This window comes from Equus przewalskii, chromosome 6 (genome assembly GCF_037783145.1).
Source record: "Equus przewalskii isolate Varuska chromosome 6, EquPr2, whole genome shotgun sequence".
NCBI lineage: Eukaryota > Metazoa > Chordata > Mammalia > Perissodactyla > Equidae > Equus > Equus przewalskii.
In genome coordinates, this window is record NC_091836.1 from 2,877,764 (window position 1) to 2,902,961 (window position 25,198).

The 25,198-nt window shown below is 66.6% G+C and overlaps 1 protein-coding gene and 1 long non-coding RNA gene across 4 annotated transcripts; one reads left to right on the forward strand and one right to left on the reverse strand.

Annotated features, from left to right (window-relative positions):
- Window positions 1-1,872: 1,872 nt before the first annotated feature.
- ZBTB7A (zinc finger and BTB domain containing 7A) lies at window positions 1,873-21,451 on the reverse strand. Of its 3 annotated transcripts, none has more exons than XM_070624717.1 (3): window positions 20,881-21,451; window positions 10,557-11,842; window positions 1,873-6,715 (listed from the first exon to the last, which is right to left on the reverse strand). In XM_070624717.1, exons 2-3 carry the CDS (start codon window positions 11,825-11,827, stop codon window positions 6,226-6,228), a joined length of 1,761 nt encoding a protein of 586 aa, XP_070480818.1. In that variant the 5' UTR covers window positions 11,828-11,842; window positions 20,881-21,451; the 3' UTR covers window positions 1,873-6,225. The 3 variants fall into 3 exon arrangements, with proteins under 3 accessions (XP_070480818.1, XP_070480819.1, XP_070480817.1); XM_070624718.1 differs by lacking the exon at window positions 20,881-21,451 and adding an exon at window positions 19,641-20,096; XM_070624716.1 differs by lacking the exon at window positions 20,881-21,451 and adding an exon at window positions 12,241-12,749.
- Window positions 21,452-21,635: 184 nt separating this feature from the next.
- Window positions 21,636-23,407, forward strand: LOC103543291 (uncharacterized). Its single transcript, XR_011541336.1, has 2 exons — window positions 21,636-21,810; window positions 23,028-23,407. It is a non-coding gene; the product is annotated as an uncharacterized lncRNA (long non-coding RNA).
- The last annotated feature ends 1,791 nt before the right edge of the window (window positions 23,408-25,198 follow it).

Consider the following 25,198-nt stretch of genomic DNA (forward strand, 5'->3'; position numbering starts at 1 on the left):
TGCTTCTCTGTGCGTCGGGGCGTCGCTGGGGTGAGGGGAGCAAAGGACTGCGGCTCTGTCCCGTGCCCACTTCCTCCCTTTGGCTGTGTGACGTCCAGGATTCAAAAGGCACAGCGTTTGGTCCAATGAGGAAGATGTCACTTGAAACTGCTGGGTCTGGTGTCTCTGCTGGGCTGGGCCAGGAATTCAGACAGCCTCGAATTCTAGGATTGTTCCTGTCCCCCCGGGTGGCCCAGAAGACACACAGATGGCCAATAAGCTCCTAGAAAGATGCTTGACATCATTAGTCACCAGGGAAATGCAAGTCATAACCACGAGCTAGCGCCCCACCCCACCAGGACGGTGGAATCAAGACAACGGCAAGCGCTGGCGAGGACGGGAGAAACCGGAACCCTCGCGAACGGCTGGCGGGAACGTGAGCCGCTTGGAAAGAGTCTGGCGGTTCCTCAAAAGGTGAAACGTGGAGTTACCGTCTGACCCAGCAGGTCCACTCGTGGGAGAAATTTCACTCCGGAGACATGAAAACATAGGGTCATAGAAAACTTGTGCACATGTCTTCATAGCAGCATCATTCACAATAGCCAAAATATCCTCAAATAGTGGATCCATACAGCTACACACTGGAATATGACGCAGCTGTGAAGAGGGGCGAGGCCCCCACACAGCCGCACGTGGACGGACCTTGAACACATGATGCTCGGGGAGAGAAGCAGACAGAAGGACACATGGTGTGTGATCCCATTGACATGAAATGTCCAGAACAGGCAGATCCACAGACAGAAAGTGGGTTCGTGGTAGTTGGGGGCTGGGGAGGGGACGGGGGTGACTGCTGGTAGGGACGGGGCTTCTTTTTTGGGGCGATGGAATGTTCTGGAACTAGATATTGGTGATGGTTGCGCAACTCTTCGAATATGCTAAAACCAGTGGTTTTACCAGGCTGGATTGTGTGTGAATAATACCTCGATTAAAACCCAGAGGGTCTCTCCCTCTTAGCACAGGGGACATGGGGACGTGAGCGAGGAGGTCCCCATGGGCTGAGTGGCTGTCAAACCCGCTTCCTTCGCCGTCCTGATCAGAGGCCTCTGCGCACCCTCGTGGCTAGCCCCGCCACCCCCAACAGCCCAAGGTGGAGACTTGGGTTCGAATCCCGTGTCTGCAGCCACGTGACAGGTAAGGGACCCACCCACACACACCCCCAGAGCCGTCACCCCGTGTCACTCCACAGAGCCCCGCTCGTCCTCTCCCAGGCTGTGCCGTGACCATCTATGCCCTCCCTCACCCACCCCCACCCTGGACCCTGCTGGCCTGAGTCCGACTGGGGGCCCCTGGAAATGGCCACGTTTGGTGACCCTCCAACCCACAGGAGGGGGCCTCAGCCATGACCCCCCGTCCCAGTGAGTGGCCCCCGGCCTGACTTCCTCCCGGGGGGTGTAGCAGCAGCCAGCTCGGAGGCCCGATCCCACGTCACCGGGGCTCGGCATGGGGCGGCCCCATGGGGGCCTCTGGCAGACTTGGGGTTTCCCGGCCAAGGCCACCTGCCCAGGGCCCCTAAAAACCCTGGAGCTGGTGACCGAGGAGCCCACCTGCACCCCTGCCCCCACCTGCGCCGTCCGTCCCTGGGGCCCCTGCTGGCGCTCGGGGCCGTGGGCCACCTCCTCCGTGGGCGACCTGCCGCCGAGTCAGCGCGTCCACCCCCTGCCCCAGGCCTGGCGGAAGGGTCAGGCTGAGCTTCGGGACCTCTCCCCAGAACCCAAGCAGGGGGTCGCGAGCCGTGTGGACGAGGGGCCCCCCAAACCCACCCTCCCCGCTCCCCAGCGCACCCCCCCAAACAAAACACAAAGAACGTCGAAATCAGGCAAGTGAGGCAGCAGCGGTCCTAACAGGCTGTGTTTAGTGGCTTATGTACAAGAAAAGTCATTTTTTTTGTCTGTTTTTTCATCATGTTTTGTCTTTTTGTTTTTTTTTTTTATTACTTTTAAAGCTTCTCCCCCCCACCCCCAAAAAGTGCATTTTTATCCATTTTTTTTTAATCTCCCACACGTTTATAAAGACTCTCAGATACAGTCTATGGAATGTCTGCTCTGTGCTCTGTGCCCCCCGCGGGCGCCGCCCCCACCCCCGCTCGCCAGGCCTGGCCCCCCAAAGTCCAAGGCACCTCGTGTCTGGGCCGGGCAGGGGCAGGCTGGGCCTCGAGACCCCCAGTCGCAGCCTCCAGGCAGCCCCGGCCACGGGATGGGGGGCTCCCCAGCCCCCTCCACCTCCTGGCCCTGCCCCCCGCCCCCCTGTAAATCTATGTATTTAGTGCGAGCTAGTCTGAACTCTGAGGTTATGGCTCCCGGGGTGCCCGAGCCCCAGGCCCCTGACCCGTCCTGTGCCAGCCAGCCCCTCCTCCGGAAGGCTGCTTCCTCAGCTTAAATAACTTTTTAAAATAAAACTGCAAATATAAATATCTTTCTTTCTCAAAAAATAGGATTTTTGCTTTTTTTTGTTGGTTTTTACATTTTTTTCTTTTCCTGCTTTTCCTCTCCCTCTCTCTGTCTCGCCTCCTACAATCCCGGCTGCCCGGGTGGCCTTGGTCCTGGGGGTCCCCCGGCCCCTGCCTCGGCCACCCCCCCCATGTGCCACGCAGCCACTCCCGCCACGGCCGATGGGTCTCAGTAGTGCAAAGACCCCCAGAAGACCCTGGAAGGGGCTGGGGGACCCTCCCCGCCCCCGAGACCCCTCGGAGGGAAGCGAAGGGACAGCCATGTACAAACACGGTGACAAGACAATGGCCACAGGGGGTCTCCTGGGCGAGCCGCCCGAGGGGGGCAGACTTTGGTATGGCCCGCGGGAGCCCGGCTGGGCGCAGGCCCACAACCGTGCCAGGCTGGGCCGGCTCTTTACATTCACTGGTTTTGAAAATTTTTTTTTTTATTATTTTTTTATTTTTTTTTGCCTTTTTTTTTTTTCTCTTAATCTCAAAAGGCAGGGATGGGGCGGGGGGGCTAGGCAGGGAGCAGCAGCGAGGGTGTTCATCTCTGTCCCGGGTCCTGCAGGCTGGCACCCATTCCAGGCGAGGGCTCCGGCCTCCACATCCTGCCGGGGCCCCCGGAGCCCCCGCCCGGAGACCCCGGCCTGGACCTCACTCGTGCACACGCGCGCACACACGCATCCACGCAGCTTTACCAAGATGATGGAAATCACAATTCCGCTTTGTTTTTCTTTTTTCTTTTTTTTTTTTTGTACCAGGCAGTTAAAAAAAAAAAAACACCCCAAAAAAAGAAAACACAAAAAAAAAACCCCAAACAACCAAACAAAAAAACGTTTTCCTGTGTCCTTTCTGACAGGTCAGCACGTTCCCCCTCAAAGATTTTTTTGTTTGTTTGTTTCCTGAAACGCGAGAATTCAGCAGTATCTTTGGCAACACGTGATCACAACCTTAATTTAAAGAATAAAAATAAAATCGATCCACGTCTATATACAGTATGTGATTGCGGGGAGCTGGGGGGGCTGGGGGGGTGGGTGGGCGTCCCGGCGCTGGGCCCATGCAGACGCTGCGGCCCCCGGGACAGGCTGGCGGGCAGCGGAGGAGGGTTAAGGCGGAGAAGGAGGGTGGGGCTGGCGGAAGCTGAGCGCAGAGCTAGGCGCAGGGGTTTAGTGCAATTCCCGAGGAGGTTCGTGTTAAAGTGTGCTCGGCGGGGTTGAGCCCTTGCCCCCGCCATAGTCCTCGATCCCCCAAGTCCGGTCGCCCCCACCGGCCAGGACGACAGCTGTGATTTTTCAGTTGGTTTTATTGCGAGGGGGTGTGTGGGGCAGGGGGAGAGGGCCGTCCCTCAGGAAACCTGTCTGGGAGCCGGGGTGGGGCGGGGGGGGGGGTCCCTGGCCTGGGCGCTGAAGCTCTCTGCTCGGTTTCCAGATGGTTGTCCGAAAGAGCTCGCCCCGTGGTGCTGGGGTGTGACGAGGCCACCCGGCCCTGGGCTCCCCTGCCACCCCCTCAGGAGGGGGGGTCCTGAGACATTGGGGGGCTGACGGGCTCGGGGGGGGGGTGGGAAGGAAAACAAAACTATCCTGTAGAAACAATGATGAAAGTTGCCTGCTTACAAAGCTTTCCCTTTAAAAAAAAAAAAAGAAAAAGAAAAGACGAGAAGATGGGGTTTGTCACAGAGCAAAGGGGTCCCGGGGGGACGGGCTGGAGCGGGGGACAGGGGCGCCCCCACCTCGGGCTCTGACGAGGAAGGGTCTCAGCTCAGCGGAGCGTCTATTTACAGGGTCCCACGCTAGGCGTTGCATATGCGAGAGGGGTCGGGGAGAGGGTGCCCTGGCCTCTGGCATCGTGGTCCCCCCAGCCCTGGCCCCTGTCCGTGGCCTGTGGCTCGGCCAACGCCGGGCCTTTGGGGAGCCAGTGGCTGGGGGGAGGCAGGTGCCGGCCCCCAGATTACAGTCAGTGCCTTTGAGTAAAAAGAGGGGTACCTGGGGGGGGTGTAAGGCCCTGGAGGTGGCGCCCCCTGTCACCCACCTCAACGGGCATGGCATATCCAAGACGGCAGCTCCGTGGTGGCCACAAGGAAGGGCGACCATGTTGGAGGGCGGGAAGCCCGGAGGTGGGCGAGGGGACAGCGAGGGTGGGGGACCGGCGGGGGACGGGGTGCTCCGGCTGGTTGGAAGGCCAGCCCTCTCTCGGGCCCATCCCTGAGCTGGGGAGTCAGTAAGGAGGGTCCCCACGGACACGGGTGGCCGTGGTATGGCTAGTGGGTGACAAGACATCTCAAATCGGAACCAAAAAAGGGACAGGATGGGAGGGAAGGGAGGGGAGGGGGTCACGGCAGAAACACAAAAGCCCGGAGTCCTGCCTGGAGGCGGCGTCCCCGGGAGGCCCCCGCCTCGCGCGCCCTGCCCGCCTGCCTCGCCTCGGGGAACAGAAGCGGATGCTCCGTCTGTGGTGGGTTTGCTTTTTTATTATTTTGTACAAAAATAAATCAGCTTTCAGGAATTTCTCTTTGCTCTCTCTCTCGCTCTCTCTCTCGCTCGCTCGCTCGCTCTTTTTATTTTTATTTTTTTTTGTCTTTTCGACTTTTTCATAGAAGTTGCTTGCGATTTGTAAACACGTTTTTAAATTAAGATTTAAGAGAAAGTGTAGTACCCGTTCTGTTTTCAAAGTGCCGAGACTTCTATTGGTGGTCGGTGGTCTTTTTTTTTTTTTTTCCTTTTTCTTTTTTGTGTGTGTTTTCGTTTTTCCTTTCGTTTTGTAAAATCTGGGTTTTATTGCTTTTGTGACACTGGAACTGGTGGACCCTCTCCCCTCACCCCTGCCACCCGGAGACCCTGGGTTCCCTCTGCGGTCGGCTAGTTCACCCCACACCCTCGCCTGCTCCTCTGAAGAAAAGTATATTTTATATATATATATATATCTATATATAAATTTTGTTTTTAAGGAGGAAAAAAAAAATCTAAAAAGTGCTTTAAAAATTGGGCGGGGGCTCGGGGCTGGGGAGGGGGAAGACCGAAAGTTTTGAATCTCCAAACGTTTTGGGGGGGTTCTGGGCGGCCTGGGGCCGGGGCGCAGCCGGGGGTGGCGGGGGCGCCCCGCGCGGGCCCCAGGGGGTCCCGCGGGGGTGTAAGTGCCATGAAGGGGGCGCCCCCACTCCCCCCTGGGCTCGTCCCCTTCTTCTCTGCGCCTGGCAATAAATAGATCCGTGTCCCAGCGGCCGGGAGATCGGGGGCCACAGGCGGGGGGATGGGGGGGAGGCGGGGGGCCGTGGGGAGCCCCCCACTTAGTAAGTGCCCTGAGGAAGGAGGGTGGGCGCGGGGCGGGGTGCGTTTTAACGTCCGCTCACAGCAGACAACCATCGTTTAAGGTCTTGTCCCAAAGACTCGGAGAGCCCAGCGAGGGGGCGCGGGGCAGCCCCCCAGTGCCCGGCCCCCTGCGCCCCGACGGGGCCTGGGGCGCGCGGGGGGGTGGGGCCTCGGAGGGGCCCCCAGCCCCGAACCCTCGTGTCCCTCCAGACCCCCCCAGCGACCCCGAAACCCATGGCGGGGTGGGGGGGAGGGGAGCCGGGGCTGGGGGTCCCGGTGGAGGGCAGACACGGTGGAGGGGAAACGGAGGAAAGCGCTACCTAGAGTCGGTGCGGCGGCATATATATATATCTGCATATATATATATCTCGAGATATAGGATCTGGGTATAGATAGATCTGGGGGGCGCGGGGGGCCCGCTCTCTCCCTCCCGCCTGCGCTTTTTTGGTTTCAGGCGAGTCCGGCCGCGAAGCCCCCGTCGGCGGGCGCCCCGGGGGCCCTGTCTGCGCCCCCGCCGCCCGCGCCCGCTACATTCAGGCCGCCCGGGCCCTCGGGGCTGGCCGCGTCCTCGTCCTCGTCCTCGTCCTTAAAGTGCTTCTCCTGCCCGTTGCGCCGGCCGTCGGGGGAGCCGGGCGCGGCGGGGGCGCCGGGGGGCGCGGGGGCGCCCGTGGGTGCGTCGGGGCCCCCGGGGCGCGCGCGGGGCTTGCGGCCGCGGCGCGAGGGCACCCCGTTGCAGCCGTCCTTCTTGAGGTGTCTGTGCAGGTGGTCGGAGCGCACGAACGTCTTGCAGCAGCTGTCGCACTGGTAGGGCCGCAGGCCCGTGTGCACGCGCATGTGGTTCTTCAGGTCGTAGTTGTGCGCGAAGGCCGCCCCGCATTGCTGGCACAGGTACGGCTTCTCGCCCGTGTGCTTCCGCATGTGCACCTTCAGCTTGTCCTGCCTGCGGACGGGGCGGGGTCAGCGCGCGCCCGGGGACGCCCCCCACCGGCCCCCCACCCCGGCCTGGCGCCCCCAGGCACCCGGCGACGGCTTTGGAGCCCCGCGTGCTGTGCGGCCTCCGGCGAATGGCACAACCTCTCTGAGCCCTTTTCCTCAGCCGTAAGTGGAGGACAGGCTGCCCCGCCTGGGGTCCCGCCAAGTGGCAGGAGCGTTCATTCAGGAGCCCCTGCTGAGTACCAGACCCCGTTGCAGGTGCTGAAAATATTCCAGGGGACAAGGGAGGACGCCAGGGGCTTGGGAACTATGCGACCAGCCGCCCTGCTTTGAGCACACAAGGTCCTGCGTCCCGGGAAAGCCCTGGAGGGAGAGTGGGGTCCCCGCAGTTGGCCATGATCATAACCACTCGCCAGGAGCCAAACGCGCCCGAACCTCTGCCTCTCTCTGCTCTGCACCCAGGCTAGGCCCTGGCTGTCACCCCAACGTGCTAACCGCGAGCCCACCTCAGGGCCTTTGCACGTGCTGCTCTGCTGCCTGGAGCCCATTTTTGCTCCCACATCTTCACAATTCCACTCCGGCCCTTCCACGCACTCCCACGCCACCACCATCGGACTCTCTCCTCTGTGTCCCAGCTTCCTTCTTTCTCGTCTGTCTCCCCGACCGGGCTGTGAGTCCCGAGGCAGGAGGGACCGGAGCGATGCCAGGGCCCCGCCGGCCATCTTGCCCCACAGGAAGCAGAGTGGACTCAGCGCAGCCTGGGGCCGTCGGCCCACAGAGCTGGTCACCGCATCAGCCACAGGGCGACTGCTCTGTCCCACGCGGCAGCCACCCCCACATGTGGCTCCTGAGCCTCGAAATGTGGCTGGAAGAGCAAAAGGCGCCCGGATTCTGAAGATGCGTGTGCTTGACAGGACGTGAAACAGCTCATTTGTAACCATGCACACGGCTTGCGGGGCGACATGTGGCTACGGGGTCGAGGAAAATGCGCTGGAAGTTACTCTCCCCTGATCCTTTTACGTCTTTAACAAGCAGCGGCCAGAAAACATGCGACACGGAACTTGGTCACGTGATATTTCTACGGCTGTGCTGGTCCATACTCGTGGGAGCAGATTCCTGCTTGGAATCCACAGGGCCGGGGCGGGGACCTGGGTCTCCTGGCGTCTGCCCTGCTCCTTGCTGCAGCCACCTGGGCCCCACGTCTGAGCCACTAGGTCTCTTCCTTCTCACACCCACCGGAAGGAGAGCTTCTTCAAGGTAAGGAGTGACAAACTCCTATTCATCCTTCAGAGCCCCACCTTGATTGCCCTGCCTTTCCCAACTGCCAAAGACTGGGCTCTCCCCAGGCTCTGGGTCCCTCCCTCTGGCACCTCCCACAGAGCTAGGGTTCCTACTTGCTGGAACCTTCTGTGGCTCCCTATTGCCCTGAGGGCCAAAGCTTGGCCCTGTGCAACCAGACCCCTCCCTACACTCTGGCCTTGTTACCCCTCCCTGAACCAAAAGAGCTCGGGCCACAGTGGGCTTGCTGCTCCCTGAACCAACCGGGTCTGTCACCAGGGAGGCGACAACACTGCTAGGAGCTGCCTCCCAGGGCCCTGCCCAGAGGCTGGCCTGGGGCCGGGTCACGGTGGGGACAGCAGGGCCTCCGATGGTTTCAGCGCTGTGCAGAGATCCCCCCAGCTGAGGTTCGGAGGCTCAGAGAGGGGAAGTGACTTGCCCTGAGCGGCACAGCGGGTCAGGGGCTGCGCCCAGGTGGGGTGGGGGTGGAGGCGGCCCCAGTTTCGTCACCCCGAGCCCCGTCCGGGGTAATTATAGCCCGGGCCACCACAGGCCCGGCTTACTCAACTCTCTAGTGTGACTCAGAGGGGCCCCTGGCTCCCCGGCTGGGAGGGCGGGGTGGGGGGCCCGCAGGGGGAAGAGGCCTGGCCCAGGGCCGCTTTCTATGCCTCAGTTTCCCCGCCTGGCCAACGGGATCGGCCCCAGGTCGAGAGTGGGGTGACCGAGAGAACTAAGGTCAGAGTGAAACGGGGCTCCAGGCCACCATCAGGGGTGGGAGGCCCCAGGCCTCTGTCCGGCCGGGTCACCTCTCCAGAGCCTGGCTCGCTGGGCCGCCACCAAGCTGGTCCCCCCGGGGCCCAGAGACCCCAGCCATCTGGGGACCCCAGTCTGGAGGAAGGGGGTCCCCCAAGACTCCCAGTGCCCCCGAAGTGGGGGGCAGGCTGCCAGCTAGCCCGCCCGCCTCCAGCCAGTGCCCTTTGCCCCCGCCTGGCCCGGGTAGCTGGGGCCACACCCTCCTCTCCTGGCCCGCTGGGGAAGGGGCCGGGGGTCAGCCCCCAGATCCTGTCCCCGTGGGGCGGGGCCGGGAAACTGGGACAATGGCCTCTTTCTTCAGCCTGGGTGGGCGTGGCTGGGGAACCCCAGGGCAGGCGGGGGTACGGGGTGATGCTGAGTCACCCGGCTTGGCCGGGCCCCTGCACGCCAGCCCCCCGCCCCCAACCAGGCTGGCCCACAAGGCCCCGCCAGCCACCTCTGGACTCCTAAGATGGAATCCCAGATTCCCCCCAGCCTGGCCTCCAACTCTTCCTGTCCAGGGACCAAGCCCTGCGACTTGGTGTTTTTCCTCCACCGGCCGCGCCATCCCCCAGGCTGAACTGGCCTCAGGGCCTTTGCACAGCCCTGCCCTCTGCCCTTGCCCGCGCCTTCCTCCCTCATCTCCTTCAGGTCTCGCGGTGTCTAACGCAGCAGCCTCGGCCGCTCCCCAACCCTCCTTCTCTGCTCTCGCTCTCTCTCTAGCACTTTCCACCAACGACTGTTATCAGTCCTGAGGTTTTCCCTCGCACATGCTCGGTCGCCCCCACGGGGATTTGGGCCCGGCTCCACTTCTGCATCCCTGGCACCTAGAACGGGGCCTGGCACCCAACAGGCGCTCCATCCATGTCGGGCGAATAAATCAAGCTGCCCAGGCTCACGGGGGACTTCGAGGGACCCGGCTGCGGGGGCTCCCGGCGCCTTGCGGGGCTGTCACCCGCTCCCAGAGCAAAACCCCTCGGATCCCAACGGGAAGAACCACTTCCCGGAGCAGAAGAGCGACTCCTGCGCCCTCCTTCCCGCCTCCCGCGGCCCGTATTCTGGGGGTCATCGCGGTCAGCGCCTGCGCCCCTACCCGCAGCCTGCTCCCGAGGGGCGCGCGGGGTGGGGGTACCCCAAATGGAGAAAGCGCCACTGCAGAGCAGGGCTGCGCTGCTTCTGCACGTGGCGGCGGTGTGCGTGCGTGTGTGCGTGTGTGCGTGGAGGGGACACGGTCCGCGTGTAGCTGGGATGCACAAGGCCGACCCCCGTGGCCCTGCTCCTACAGCCCCACCCCCGTATCCCCCGTGGCCCCGCCCCCTGCATCCCCTGGACCCTTCTGCATCCCCGCCCCCCAGTATCCGCCGCAGGCTCCCCCCCTGCGTCCCTCCCATCCCCTGCGTCCCCTGCGTGCCCGCCCCTCGCATCCCCTGCGTGTCCCGCATCTCCGGCTCCCCCTGTATCCTCTATGGCCCCGCCCCCCGCGTGTGGGCCCCCTGCAGCCCCCGCGTCCCCATGCCCTGCACCCCCTGCATCCCCGGCGCCCCCTGCATCTCCTGCACCCCCTGCATCCTCTGTGGCCCCGACCCCGCGTGCGGGCCCCCGCATCCCCAGCGCCCCCTGCATCCCTGACGCCCCCTGCATCCGCTCGGTTCTCCTGCATCCTCTGTGGCCCCGCCCCCCGCGTCTCCTGCATCCCCGCCTCCCCGGCCCCTGCATCCCCGGCGCCCCCGCATCCCCGCGCGCCCCCTGCACCCCCCGCGCGCGCGCCCCGGCCTCACCTGGTGAAGCGGACCTTGCAGATGTTGCACTCGTACGGCTTCTCGCCCGTGTGCGTGCGGATGTGCCGCGGCAGCTTGCCCGCGCCCTGGATCACCTTCTCGCAGATGGGGCACTTCTGGAAGGCCTTGGCCCGGATCTTCTTCTCCACCTTCTGCGACCAGGCCGGGTAGACGTCGCCGTCGTGCGCGCCGCTGAAGTACTTCAGGTAGTAGTCCACCACCCCCTTGTCGTCCGCCCGCGACTCGTCGTCGCTGTCGCCCGCCGCCGCCGCCGCCCCCGCCCGGCCCACCGACGACATCATCTGCTGCAGGAGCGTGCTGGCCGCCAGCCCGTCCGCGTCCGCCCCGTCGCCGTCCTCGCCCTCGGCCGCGCCCGACAGGAAGCCCGGGGAGTCGCCGGGCTCGGGGGCCGCCTCGGACAGCGACGCCGCCTCCTCCTCCGCGCCGCGCCCGTAGTGGCCGTTCTGCGTGGCGGCGGCCGGCGGGGCCGCGGGCGGCGGGAAGAGGCCCCCCGCGGGAGCATCCTCGTCCCGCTCGGGCCACAGCCCCGGGTTGCTGTCGGCCTCGTCCCCGTCCCCGGCCGAGGGCCGGTCGGCGGGGGGGCCCGGCCCGTAGAAGTCCAAGCCGTTGCAGTCGCCAGCGGCCACGGCGGCCACGGCGGCCGCCACCGCCTCCTTGGTGGCCTCCAGGTCGTCGTCGGCCGCGCCGAAGGCGGACCAGGGGAAGGTGGCGGCGGCGGCGGCGGCGGCGGGGGGCAGGCTGTTCATGGGGTTGCTCTGGAAGAACTCGAGGTACTCCTTGGCGCGCAGCAGGTTGCGCTGGTCGATCTCCTCCACCAGGTCCAGCTGCCCGGCGTCGGCGCCCGCGTCGGCCGCCAGGATCTGCCGGTCCAGCAGGTCGGCGCACACGTGGCTCACGGCCGGGATCTCCAGCAGCCGCGCGGCGCTCAGGATGTCGCCCACGTTGGCCGTGCTGACCGTGAGCGTGGCCGTGTAGGCGAAGTCCATGAGCGCCGTGAGGGCCTCGGCGCTCACGAAGTCGATCTCGTACACGTTCTGCTGGTCCACCACCGCCCCCGACGTGAACAGCTTCTTGAAGTACTGGCTGCAGGCGGCCAGCACCGAGCGGTGCGTCGGGAACTCGCGGCCCTCCACCAGGATCACCACGTCGCACAGCAGGCCCTGCGTCCGCTGCTCGTTCAGCCCGCTCAGGATGTCGCTGCTGTGGTCGGGGAACGGGATCCCGATGGGGCCGTCCACGCCGCCGGCCATCTTCCGCGCCGAGACCTGCAGCGCCGGGGAGGGACGGGCGGCGGTGAGCGGCGGGAGGCTGGAGAGCGGAGCCCCAGCCTGCCCTCCACCCCCCCCCCCACCCCGGCCATCCGCCGCCGGCCTCAGTTTCCCCAGCTGAGCTGCGGGGTGGGGGAGGGCCCGTTCTGCATGATGGACACAAGAGGATGCCGCAAGACCCACACTGGGCGCTCGGGAGCTGAAGTCGGGCCCCCTCCCTCCAAGAGCCCCGGGGAGCGCACAGTAGGTGCTGCACCCATGCGGTGGCCCTCTCGAGGCACCCACTATGCGCCATCACGCTGGAGCGCCCGCAGTCCCACCGCAGAGCCAGCAGGCAGGACGCAGGGTTGGCGGGGAGGCCACGTGCTGAGGCCCCACGGCGCCCAGACTCAAACCTGGGGCGGCGGGTCCCGCAGAGCCAACGTCCCCGCCTGGTCATCCAGCCCCTCGGCCTCGCGACCCTTACTCCTGCCTCCCAGGGACGCCCGGCCTCCGCGGGGACTCTGAGTCAGCAGGAAGGGGCGAGGCTGGGCCGGGCCGGGGGCATCGGACTGTGGGCGTGCCCTGGGGGTTGGGGGAGGTGATGACACTGCAGGATAAACCCCTTCCTGCCCCGCGGAGCCCCCAGGATGTGGCTCGGCCGTGACACGAGTAACGGGGAAACTGGGCCAGCGCCTGGGCCAAGCCCCCAAGCAGGAGCCAGGCGGCCGGGGGCCTCTGCCCATCTCCTGCCTGCCCAGCGCCCCCAACTCTTGGCCACCCTCTGTGCTGTGCAGCCAGGGACGAGGCCCTGCCACTCTCTGGGCCTCAGTCTCCCCATCTGTCAAATGGGCAGAGGCCTTTGGAAGAGCCAGGCGGTGGGGGACGCTGGCTGTCTGTCTGTCTGTCCCGCCCCTCTCCCCCCTCCCTTTTTCCGCCTGCCCCGGGCCGTGACTCATCCACCCACTCCGGCTTGTGCAACCCTCTGACTCTGTCCCGCCCCTCCACCCTCCCCAGGGAGCCCCCGGCTGCCCCCAGCCGCCCAACGCAGCCCTCCGTCCTCCAGGCCCGGTCAGTCGGCCAGCTCTCGGGCCAGGGCATCTGGACATCCCCAGGGACAGGCGCCCAAAGGCCCCCGGGACCCCCAGCCCCCAGCGGAGCGGTTGGCCCGGCTCTACCCCGGATCGCTCCCTGGGCCAGCGGGACGCGGGGCCAGGGCAGGACTATCCCCACCCCGGCGCGGGGTCCAGGCCGCGGGGCTGACTCTGCGCCCCGCCCACGGGACTACAGTTCCCAGGACACCGCTGCGCCCGCCCCCCTGCCCGCGGCCGCACCAGCTGCCGCCTCCCCGCTCCGATGGGGCTGCCGGGAGCAGAGGGTGGGGGCGCGACCCCACTGGCCCGGCCCCGGCGGCTCCCACCCCCTGGCACCATCTGCCGTCTGGCCCGGGCCCCGGGGAGCGAGTGGGCAGATGGGCTCCGGATCAGACCAGCCTCGGCCCCTCCTCGCGCCCCCTCGGATCCGGGCCACCGAGGCCTCAAGATGGCCCCCGGGCCTGCTTGCTGCTGAGCCCCCAGGGGCTCCACGGGGGGACAGTGGTCCCAGGTGGCCCCCTCCCCGTGGCCACGCCGCTCCTCTTCCCGCTGGGCCTGGGGACTGGCACAGCCCTACTAGCCGGGAGCCACCAGGCTGGCAAGGAGCAAGCCCGGGCCTTGAGCCTGGCCCAGGGCACCCGACCAAGCCCTGGGTCTGAGGCAGCTCAGGAGTCCGGGATCCATGTCCCTGTCCTCCCCAGCTGGGGCCTGTATTTCCCCAGATAATCATCGGAGACTCTACCCCCAAAAGGGCCGGGCCTGGGAGGTGCCGGCCGAGGAAGTCCCCGCGAGAGTGGCATAACCCCACATTTCACAGATAAGAAAACTGAGGCCCAGAGACGGCTAGCATCCTCGCCGAGGGCACCCAGCACGGCCGGTCCACAGGCCTGGGGTCCAGGGGCTGATGGAGGCCGGAGGCTGGCCCCCGGCTCCCCACCTCCCCCCACCGCCTGGCAAGCCGTCGCCTCTGCCCTCGCCCTGCCACCCAGACTGGCTCTGCAGCCACCTGACCCACACCCTCTCTCCAGGAACACATGCCACCTGCCCGCCACGCCCCGGGCCACGGCCACCCCTCCCCCAGGCCTCTCCCTCTGCGGGTCGGGGGCCCGGCTCGCTGCAGCCCCACTGTGCGCCGCGGCAGCTTCCCCCAGAGGAGCCGGGGGCCCCCTCCATCGGAGCCCCGGCGGCCCCGGGCGCCCAGTCGGTGCCCGGCACGTGGCGGCTCACTGGCAGCGAGGACCCAACAAGGCCGCGCTCCTCCAGGAAGCCCCGCCCCCGCGCCGCCGGGTCCCCACCCTCAACGGCCAGGGTCCCCGGGCGCAGGCCCACACCCACCGGCGTCTTTCATCACAGCTCCGCCCCCGCGCTCACCCCGTGGGATTTCCGGGGCGCCCGGCGGTGCTGACTCGGCAGCCGGTGGGGACAGGCCCCGGCAGGCGCCTCCAGGGCTGAAGGGGGGCGCCCGGCCTGCCCCCGGCAGCGCACAGTAGGGACGCAGGGCCCCCCGGATGAACCAAAGACCAGAGGGCTCCGAACTGGGAGAGCCCACGCCCGGCCCTGCCCACCCGGCTGGCGGCACACCCGGTCCCACCTCCGATCTAACCTCGGGTCACTTATGGCTGGTCCTTTCCAAGGCAGCCGGGCCCACGCCTGCTTTCGGCGCCCCCCCAACAGCCTCCTCTGTGCCCCGGAACTTTCAGGAACTAACTGGGCAGCTTTATTTTCCATCTTCCCCACTGTAAAGGCCTGGGCTCGACAGCTGGGTAGAGGCTCAGAGAGGGCATGAGATGTGGGCAAGGTCACACAGCAGACCAGCGGCCAGGTCAGGACTCGGACTCTCTGACCTGAGCTGGCCTGAACTGCCGCCACTCACCTGCTGGGGCCCTGAGGGGAGGTCAGGAGCACCCCGGCCTCGCCCTGGGCACAGCTGGTGGTTCCCAGGAAGGCCTCAGGATTGTGGGAAGGATGTCCCCGGCCTGGGGAACAGCCGAGGCGAAGGCCTGGTGGTGGGCACGCGGGAGAGGGGCCCAGGGAAGGAGAAGGCCACTGTACCAGGAGGCTCCCCAAGATCAGGGGCGAGGTGGGGGCTGGGGCCGGCCCCCTCGTCCCACCCACAGGCTTCAGGAAGGAGAGGGGGCTGGGCAGTCGCTGCCACCCCGCCTTCCTGGAGGAGTGTCTGGGGTCCACTGGCAGCTCAGTGAGGGGTTCAGGCTCCTCCGCCCTCACCCACAGAGCAACGACAGGAAACCAGAGAAGGGGCTCTAACCCCTACTGAGCGCCATGCACAGCAGCCCGGGTCCCGGTCCTGGCCCCTCCGCCTCCAAGCTGTGTGACCTTGGGCAAGGTGCAGCACCTCTCTGTGCCTCAGTTTCCTCGGGAGTCGTGAGGGTGGCAAGGGTGGCAGCTGGGGCTGCTCTAGGCCATGGTCTCACTCTCGTCCCTTGAGCAAACTTAGCCTGAGGACCTACTGTGTGCCAGCGCCTGTGCCCAAAGGCCCGACAAGGCTGGTCACCACCCCCCTTGTGAATGGCGGCCATTGAACTTGACCTCTGAAGGCCGTCTCCAGGAATCCAGCCCCCTCCCCACCTACTATGTGCCAAGGAAGCAGGCGGTGGGGCCCCAGGGGACAGCCGGGGGAGCGCAGCCACTGTCTGCAGGGGAAAACCAGGCCCAGAGAGGGTGGGCGGCTGGCCCAAGGTCACACAGCAAGTCTAGCGCCCAGGTGCAGCTGCCAGGCCCTCGCCCAGCTGCCCCTGCCCCCTCCCAGCCTGGCGGCCTGTGTCGCAAGGTTGGTCCTGCCTGGTTACCCCGCCCTGACCTGGTGCCAATCCCTGCCTGGCCCGGTCCCCGGCCCGGGGTTTAATGGGACAGGAATGCAGCGTCCCGATCGGGGTGCGGGGGGCACCGAGGGCCCAGGGTGGCTGCCGGCCGCCAGCTGCCGGCCCGGCCCCTGCCCGCCTGTCCCCACAGGCCTCCTCCGGGCCAGACACCAGCACACAGGCCCTCGGCCATTTTCTGTGTCCATTTATTGCCCTAAATGGGGAGGGGCTTCCTGCCCGGGCCTTAAAGGGCCAGAGGCAGGAAGGCCGCAGGCTCGGTGGGAAGTGTGCGTGTGCGGGTGGGGGGGGATGAGAAGGTCATGGGGATCCCATCTGACCCCCAGCTCACGGGTGGGGCCGAGGCCCACCCTGTTCCCACGCCCTGAGTGCTGTCAGGGGCCAGGAAGTCCAGCCCCGACACCACTGGCGGGTTCCAAGCGGAAGCTCCGGGAAGACACAGCCATTCCCGGCGACGTGGGAGGAATGAGCTGCCCGTCGCCGGGGGTAAGCAAAGCCAGGCTTCGCAGAATCCCATCCCCGTGCTCCCGCCCTGGCTGCGGCAGCACCTGCTGCTCCGAGATGCCCCGGGGAGGCCCTGGTGACCTCCACGAGGCTGCTCGTCACCTGGAGCCTCCTATGCCACTCACACTCCCGGCCGAGCAGGCAGAGGGCTCAGCCTCCTGGGGCCCGTGTCCCGGGCTCACGAACCCAGCCAGTCCCCTCCCATCGCACACATCCTGAGAGGACGTGGGACCCGGCCTTGTTTTCCAGTCAGACCAGAAAGGCGTGGGTGGGGACGCCTCCACCGAGTGGCCGTCCACGGCCTGCTGGGGGGGAACAGATGGAGGGCCCGGTCACCTGGCCACACTCCTCCCGAGCGCCAGGTTCTCCGCGGGGCACCTTCTGCGCTCTGGCGTGCCAGATTCGGGACTCGGGGCCCCGCGGCCAGGCAAGGGCTGCCTCTCCACAGGGCGCGGGGGACCTGGTCCCCGTCATCTCAACATCCATCCCCCCAGCTCTGAGAGGCAGCTCTGTGACCAATGCCCCACTTCGCAGACAGGACACCGAGGCTCAGAGAGGAGAAGCGACTTGCCCTGGGTCACACAGCAGAGGTACATGTGAACACAGGCCATCTGGCTCTGTTCTGCCAGGGTTCCCTCCTCCCACCACCGCGCACGGCCCCAGGCCCAGCAGGGACCACGTCCCCCACCCCAGGGGCCTTGGGGGCTGGGGACAAGCTGAACCTCCAGCCCCCACAGAGCCCCCTTAGGAGGAAGTTGGCCTGAGGTCACACAGGGAACCCATGGCAGGGTCCGATCCCTCGGTCATCAGGACAGAAATGCAGGAGGGGCCTCCCCCAAGCCTCAACACAGCACAGCAGTCACTCAACAAACATTCCTGGGGAACCTGAGCAAATCCTTGGGTGACGCTTCTGGCTGAAGGCGACCTCCCCGTGGCACCGAGGGCCAAGGCGAGGCGGGCAGCGGGGACGTGACCTCCCCGGGCGCACCTCAGGTGGAGGGGAGGGCTGGGCTGGGATGGGGCCACACCGGCCCCCACCCAAGCCTGTTCCTCTGGTCCCCGCTGCCCAGGGCTGTGGCGGGGCGGTTTATGGTCCCTCCAGGGCCTGGAGCGCAAGGTGACAGGTGGGGGGGCAGAGTGGCTCAGGCCGTGGGACCTCTGCTGTGCCCCGAGAACAGCAGGCGGGAGGGAAGCACACAGGACACAGGGAGGCCTGCAGGCAGCGCCCGGGGGGACCCCACAGCACCCCAGCTACAGAGGGGGACGCTCAACTCCCAGAGGCCAAGGGGCTTGTCCAAGGCCACGGAGCTGGGCGGGCATTCCCAACCCCAGGGGACGCCCTCCTCGGGCCGGCCCTGAGTCTCGGCTCTCCAGAGGTGACCCGGGCCTCCCCGGGTATAGTGGGTCATAAAACCCAGGGCCCAGCCCATCAACAGGGGCCAAGATGCCAAGGTGCGCAACCGTGGCTCCGAGGGGGGCGGGAAAGGGCCTTGCACGCTATAAAAGCGCCTGCCACGGAATGCTGGGAGGCAGGAGGACTGGGGCTCGTGCTGTGTGACCTTGGGCACCTTGCTGGCCCTCTCTGAGCCTCGCTGTCCTCTTTGAGCCAAGCGTTTCCTCGGTCCCGGGGAGGCTGCGTTTGGCCGACAGGTCCTGCTGTCAACCTCTGGGCCTTCTGAAGGCAGGTGGGCAGGCGCCCCTCGGCTGTGACACACGGAGGACTTTGAACGAGGCCTGAGCGCGCAGGCAGGGACCACGAGGGTCAGACTCAGCTCCGGCCGGGTGACCTTGGGCTGCTCTCCGCTTCCCCCTGGGCCTCGGTGTCCCCTGCCCAGCCCGACATCCACTCCCAGGCTTCCTCTGAGCCCCCGAGTTCCCACACTGCCTTGGGCCTCCCCTCCCGGCCTCTGTTTCCTCATGTGGCAGTGGGGACGGCCACCAGCCTGACCCAGCTGTGGGTCACAGGGCCCCAAGGAAGAGAAAAGAAGGACACAAGTGAACACAAGGCCTTGCTCCTGCCGGGGGACCTTCCCCACCCGGCGAGGGCCGAGCTCCGTGGGCCTCAGTGTGCCACACGGAGCAGAGGGCGCACGGGCTCCCCACCGCCACCCGAGCCACCGCTCCTCGGGGCCTCTGCTGGGAGGTGCGTGGCTCCCGGCTGGGCCCAGGGTGCTGACTGGCCGCCACGCAGCCAATCAGGACCGGATAATAAATACCCCCCCAAAGTGACCCACGAATTAAAATTTCAGTGTCCCCGTTGGCTCCTCTTTCCTTCATCAGACAGACGGATCCCAGGGCCTCGCTCGCGCCTCCAGCCGCGGCTCCCGCCCCCCCTTCTCCCCCAGGCTCCCGTCTCCACAGCGATGGCTGGCGGTAAACAGAGCCCCGAGCCCGGCCGAGGAGTGCAGGCCCGGCGAGCTCCAGGGGCCCCACCGGGGCTGGCCCCCGGGGAGCGTGCCCCCGGCCTGGCGCCCTGCGCCGGGGACCAGCAGCAGGCCCAGCCCTGCGCCCCGACCTCTCCCCAGCCCAGCCCTGCCAATAGGAAGTGCTAGTCCTGGGGAGGGCCCCCCAGGGTGGGAGCGGCCACCAGGGTGACGCCCTGGCCCCGCTGGGGGGGGCTGACATGGAATCCCGGACACCCTGTCCGCCGGCCCCGCTCCCCCAGGCAGCTGGCAGGGGCGGCGGGTGCCAACCAAGCCCGCCACCCTTGGGTGAGCCAGGTGGGCACGCCCGGGGAAGGGGCACCGGGCACCTCTCTCACTTCCGCCGGCTGCCTGGGGGGAGAGGAGGTGCCCGCCTCCCCCGGCCACTCCGCCAACTGCTGGCTGCAGTCCCCAAACATTCAGTGGGTGCCCGGCCCTGGCTGGACAGCAGTCCCTGCTGCCGGCCACCGCACTCCCCCCCCAGGCCCGCCGGCCAGCGCCTCCGGAGCCCGCAGAGGCCTGGGCCCGGGGGTGCACGGCCCCGGCGGCGGGCCGGCCCCCGCCTGGCGCCCAGGCCCGGGGCTGGGGGAGGGGGCCGGTGCCAGGCCGGGGAGGGCGGGCGCGCGCGGGAGGGGCACGGATCCCCAGCGCACCCCCTCCCCTGCCCGGGCTCCGCGATCGCACGTGGTGGTGGCGTCAAGGGAAGGAGGGGGTCCGGGCCAGAGAAGACGGGGTCACGCGCTCCGGGGGCGCGGGCGGCGGCGAGGGCTGCTCTGCGCCCCCTCCCCGGGGCCGGGCGGCCGCGCGCGCAGGGCGAGGGGCCAGGCCGGTCCCCCCCGCCCCGGGCTGAGTCAGGCCCGGGCGGGGGCAGGAAGCGGCCCCCTCCCCCGCCCCGGCCGCAGCGCGCGCCCCCCCCGGCCCGCGGGCCCCGCCGCGCCGGCCGCGCGGGGGCTCCTACCTCCTTCCCGGGGCAGCGGCGAGGGGGCCCGGCCCCGGCGGCGGCGGTGGCGGCGGCTGCGGCTGGGCTGGCTCCCTCCGAGGGGCCGGGAGGCGGCAGTGAGCCTGGCCCCGCGCCACCCCCCGCCGCCGGCGGCCAATCCCCACCCGGGCTGGGGGGAGGGCGATGCAAATTACCCCGGATCTGGGTCCGCCCGCCCGCCTCCCCCACGCCCGGGCCCGGCCTGCGCTAGGCCGCGCATCCCCGGGCTCGCCTGCGCCGCGCGGCCGCCCCGGCCGCCGCCCTCCCCGGGGAGCGCCGGGTGGGGGACCCCCCCCGCCCGGGGCGGGGGGCCGAGGGGAGGGGGGCTGGGGACGGTTACACAACCAGGCGGGGAGGGGCCCCGGGGCGGGGAGGGGGCCGGCCCGCGGGCCGCGCAGCCGGAAGCCGGGGACCGCCACCGGCCCCCGGCGAGGGGAGCCCGGCTCCAGGCCCCGCCCCCGGGCCGGCTGGGCCCGCCCCCGCGCCGCGCCGCGCGATCGGCCCGCGCCCATTGGCTCGCCGGCCCGCCGCTCACCGCCCCTCCTCCGCACCGCCCCTACCCGCGGGCCGCGGCGGGCCGCCGGCGCGGGGCACCCTGGGACTTGTGGTCCGAGCCTCCCGCCACCTGCCAGCCGCGAGCGGCGGAGGGACTACGACGCCCAGAGGCCCCCGCGGCCGCGCCCGCCCACCCGGACACCCCACCCCTTCCCCCTCCTTTGCAAAGCCCCCCTCCCTGTTTTTTCAGCCCCCTCCCCCCCATCCCCCATGGAGCGCAATCCTGGCCAACTCCAACGTATGCACGCAGCACCGAATAGGCCCCCGGGGGGCGAGAGCGCCCCCCGTACCCAGCTGCAAACTTAGCACGCGACGCGCCCCCCTATCTCCCCACGCCAGCTCCCCCCACCTCAATGCAGCCCCGCTGCCCCTCCCCCGCTGCCCGCGCGCCCGGGAGCCCCGAAAAGCCATGCACCGGGTGGGGGGGGCTGGCGCACAAGCCCATGCACTTCGCCCCCGATCCCCCTCCCGGGCGGCGCCCCCTCCCCGCGCTCGGGATCCAGGGCGCCTCCAGCCTCCGGGCAGCTGCCAACCGCCCCCTCCTCGGAAACTTGCGGAACGTCCCCAGATCGCCCCTTCCCGGGAGGGCAGGGGTGGACGCAGCGCCCCCGGCCCGTCCCCGCCCTGCACCCCGTGCCGGGGGCCGCGCCGGGCGCTGACTTACCTCGCGGGGCCGGGCCGGGGCCGGGCCGGGCCGGGGCGCGCGGGGCCGGGGCCCGGAGTTGGAACTGGGCTCCTCGGCCGCTCGCCTCCGGGGTCCGCGGCTCGCTCTCCCCCTCGCTGGCGCTCCCCTCGTCGCTCCCTCGCTCCGCGGCGGCGGCGTCACTGCCCCTACAGTAACTGTACAGTACAGCCAAAGCCCCGTATGATGCTCGCGACTCCCTTCCTGGTTTCTCCGAGGGCAAGAGGGGTCCTCCCTTGTCTTAAAGGTGCCGCAGCCGCCGGCCCCCCCCACGCCCGGCCCGCCCCCCCACCCCGGCCTCCGAGGCCAGAACAGGCCCGGCAGGTCCCCTCTTGCCACGTCCCTGCCCTCCCGTGGGGCTTCGCCCGCTGCGCCGGGGAGACCGGGCTGTTATTAGGTTTTGTCAAGTTGGGGGGGGGGTCCAGCCCGCCCCCGGCGCGCCCCCCCTGCTCTGACCTCTCCGCCCCGCCGCGCGGCGCGGTGCCAGCTTGCCAGCTTATCGGGCCCCAGAGCTCCCCGGGGCGCGGGGGGAGAGGGCCCCCCGGGGCGGAGGGGGGGTGGGGGCCTCCAGATAAACAGGCCCCCAGCCTCTGCGCAGGGGCGGGCGCGGGAGGGGCGCGGGCTGTGCCCCCGACGCCCGGGGCGTGGCAGGATGGCAGCGGGGGCGGGGAGGGCTGTGCGCACCGCGGGGACCGACGCGGGCGTGGGTCGCGGCTGCCGGCGATGGGCAGGGGGTGCGGGGGGGCGGCCGGCGGGTGGGGACCCCGGGCCGAGCGCCGGGCCTCCCCGGGCCTCAGTGGGCCCCAGGCGCGCTGGGGCCCTGGGGGGCGGGCTTTGGGACGCCGGCTGGGCGCGCTGGGCTCCGGGTCCCTAAATGAAACAGCCAACCTGCTCGCCCGCGATTATATAAAGGTGTCGCCTCCGCCCGCCGCGCCAGGGGCGTCGCGAGGGAAGGGGTTGGCGAGGGGCGGGCCGGGCGGTTGTTTTCCTGGCTCTCCAAGTTCCCCCACCCAACCGCGGGCCGCTGGGCGGGACGGGGACCCGGGCCCGGACGCCTGGGTCCTGCGGGCCGCTCCCGCGAGGGTCCGCGTGGCTCCGGAGAGGCCCGGAGCTGGGGACGGGGGGCGCGGTGGCTCAGCCCCACTTTTTTGTGCCCTGTCCATTTCTCCCACTTCCTCCCCGGTCGTGGGAGAGGGCCGGCGGGGGACGGGGGCGGGGGAGGAGGGGACGGGGCTGGGAGCACAGCCTGACCCGGCCGGGCCGGCCACGCGCTGCACACAGTAGGCGCCCGGAGTTGGGGGGGGCGGTGGGGGGCTGGCTGGCGCGATCGGCCGCCTGGGGGGTGGCGATGGGGGCTCCGGGCCTCAGTTTCCCCTTTCTCATTGCCTTGGCCGGGGAGGGCCGGCACCTGCTTTCGCGCAGCGCTTCCCGGAGCGCCTCTGGAGTGGCTGGCTCTGTCCGGGGTCCTGTTTACTCCATCCGAACGAGCTCCTCGCCTTGTCATTATTATTATTTACTGCGCTTGTCGTTGTTGCCACCATCCCCTGACAGGCGGGAAACTGCCACTGCAAGGGGCCACATGGACCCAGTCTGTCCTCCTCTGACTTCCAAGGTCTCCCGGCCCCCACCCCCTGCCCTTTATGGCCCCTTCGCACAGCACGTTGAGAGCGCCTTTCACCTCCCAAACGGTGGCATTGACTTTGCTGATCATAATTTGGCTCCAAGGGGAACCCCGGGAGGCCCCCAGAGGGGAAGTGGCAGTCCCAGGACTTGCAGCCCGAAACCAGCCCCGGGGAGGTGGGAAGGGACGGGGGGAGGGGCCAGTGGGTCCAGGCCGAGGGTGGAACCCGGGGACTTTGTTCTAACCACCCCGCCTGGGATATCAGGCGGCTTCCTTCCTTCAACCACCCTGCCATCGCTGCGCCACCCCAGGGCCGACCAGAGCCACCGGGCGGTCGCGGGTCCCAGGATCTGCGCGGCCTCCTGCAGACGACTGGAGCTCAGGCCTCCCTCCCAAAGCATCTTCCTCCCTCCGCCCCAAGGGCCGCTCATTCCGCCAGAGCAGGGGTGACTCAGTTTCCCCGCTTGTACCGCCCAGCCTCGGATATCCTGCCTGGGTTTCTCCACAGTTGGTCACCTGACTCAGAGGGCGCAGGGAACTCCTGCGTGACATCGGCCTTGAGCCCCATCCTCAACGCGCCTGACGTGATTGCTGCCTGACATTTGAGGAAACTGAGGCCCAGAGAGGACAACGAGCGAGGATGTCGAATCCAGCCTTCCCCCGGCTCTGGATCCTACCCGAGGGGCTGCGGGTGGGTCCTGCAGGAAATGCCAGGCTGCCGTGCCCCTACCCTCTGCCCGCTCCTGCCCCTGCAGTGAAGACAGAATGAGGGAGGGAAGCAAAGATTTGTGCGGAGCCCCCCTCCTCAGTGTCTCTCCCACAAAAGATACCCGAGTCAATATTATCTTAAAATCTAATAAAGTAGATACTGTTTTAAAACCTAATAAAGTATAGACGATTGAGTTACTGTGCAACCTTGGGCAGATTACTTGACGTCTCTGATCCTGAGAGTCCTTTGGAGAGAATATTGGTACAGATTTCCCAGGGTGGTGACCAATTTGAAACAAGACCGTACATGTAACATACTTAAACGGCCTGCATGAGGGAAGTCCCCAAGTCACCACAGATGTCATTATGTTGTTATTATTATTTGGGCTGAGATGAAACCCACATGTCCAAACGTGAGAACTTCGCACACACTCGAGGCTTTTCTGACCTCGCCGGCAGAGCCCCATAGGACGCTTGGCAAAGGGGGTCTTGGCGTGTACCAGGACTAACTCCATCTCAGCCATAACACAATATAAAAATTGATAAATACTGGACACTTGTCCCAAAACAGATTTGTTGCGGGGCGAGTGGTAACACCAAGTCTCCTTTCTGAGTTCCACCTTTGTGTGTTGAGTCCACATGCGTAGTGGGGGTTATCATCCCCCATGTACACGATGAAGACACAGAGGCCCAGAGAGGGTGAGTGACTCGCCAAAAACACACAGCAAGTGAGGGAGGGGAGTTGAATTCGAGTGGTGTTGGCTAGGCTGCAAAGTAATAATATTTTAAGCAGATAATTTGTGTCACCGTAAATGGGGTCTGCTTTGGGGGAGGGGAAATAGGGGCAATGGGGAGCAAGGTGACAAATCTTCACTTCAATCTACGCTTTGATCTTTTGAATCTTGTCTGGTGCTTATACATACTTATAATAAAATAAAAAAATATTTCAAAAGTAACTTTCCTCAACGTTTGTGCCCCAAAGGACACCAGCAAGAAAGTGAAAGAAAAACCCACAGAATGGGAGAAAATATTTGCAAATCATAGATCTGATAAGGGTTACCCAGAAGACAGAAAGAAATCTTAAAACTCAGCAATAAAAACACAAATGACCAACTTTTTTTTCACGAGCAAAGGAGTTGAACAGACGTTGCTCCGAAAGAAATATACCATGGGCCATAAAGCTCGAGAAAAGTTGCCTAACGTCATTAGTCATCAGGGAAATGCAAATCAAAACCACGGCGACATGCCACTTCACCTCTGCTGGGATGGCTGGAGGCCAGAAGACAGACAAGAAGGAGTTGGAGCAGAGGGGGACACCGTGGGGCCTCTGGCGCGGCTGGTGCGGACAGAAACGGTGCGGCCCCCGTGGAGAACAGCCTGGCAGTTTCTCAAAAGATGAAACACAGAATTCCCGTGCGACCCGCAGCTCCGCCCCGAGGTGTCAGCGCGGGAGAAATGGAAACACGGCAGCATCATTCACAAACCCCAAAAAGGGGGAAGAACCCACATGCCTGTCAACAGGTGATGGACGTGCACACGGGTCCATCCACATGCTGGAATATTACGCTGCTGTGAAAAGGAGCGAGGCCCTGACACAGCCGCACGTGGACGGACCTGCACACGCGACGCTCAGGGAGAGAAGCAGACATAGAAGGACACACGGCGTGTGAACCCATGGACAGGAAACGTCCAGAACAGGCCGATGCACAGACAGAGAGCGGGCTCGTGGGGGCCAGGGGCTGGGGAGGGGGTGGGGGGGATGCTGATGGGGATGAGGTTTCATTTTGGGGAGTGATGGAATGTTCTGGAATTACATAGCAGTGGTGGTTGCGCAACTCTGTGAATACACTAGAAACCACTGACTTTAAAAGGATGAACTGTATCGTCTGTGGCTTATATCTCAATACAAAATTATCTAGAGACAAACCCCCACAGCCTATGGGGGGGCTGTCCGAACCCCGAATGCCCCCA

Excerpts from the sequence above, each read along its gene's own strand:
- ZBTB7A (XM_070624716.1), bottom strand. The coding sequence starts at position 12,570 with ATGGGCAGAGGCCCCCGGCCGCCTGGCTCCTGCTTGGGGGCTTGGCCC. Across the intron at positions 11,843-12,240 it reads TGCGGGACCCGCCGCCCCAG|GTCTCGGCGCGGAAGATGGC; the intron begins GTTTGAGTCTGG and ends CCGGCGCTGCAG. Across the intron at positions 6,716-10,556 it reads TGCAAGGTCCGCTTCACCAG|GCAGGACAAGCTGAAGGTGC; the intron begins GTGAGGCCGGGG and ends CCCCGTCCGCAG.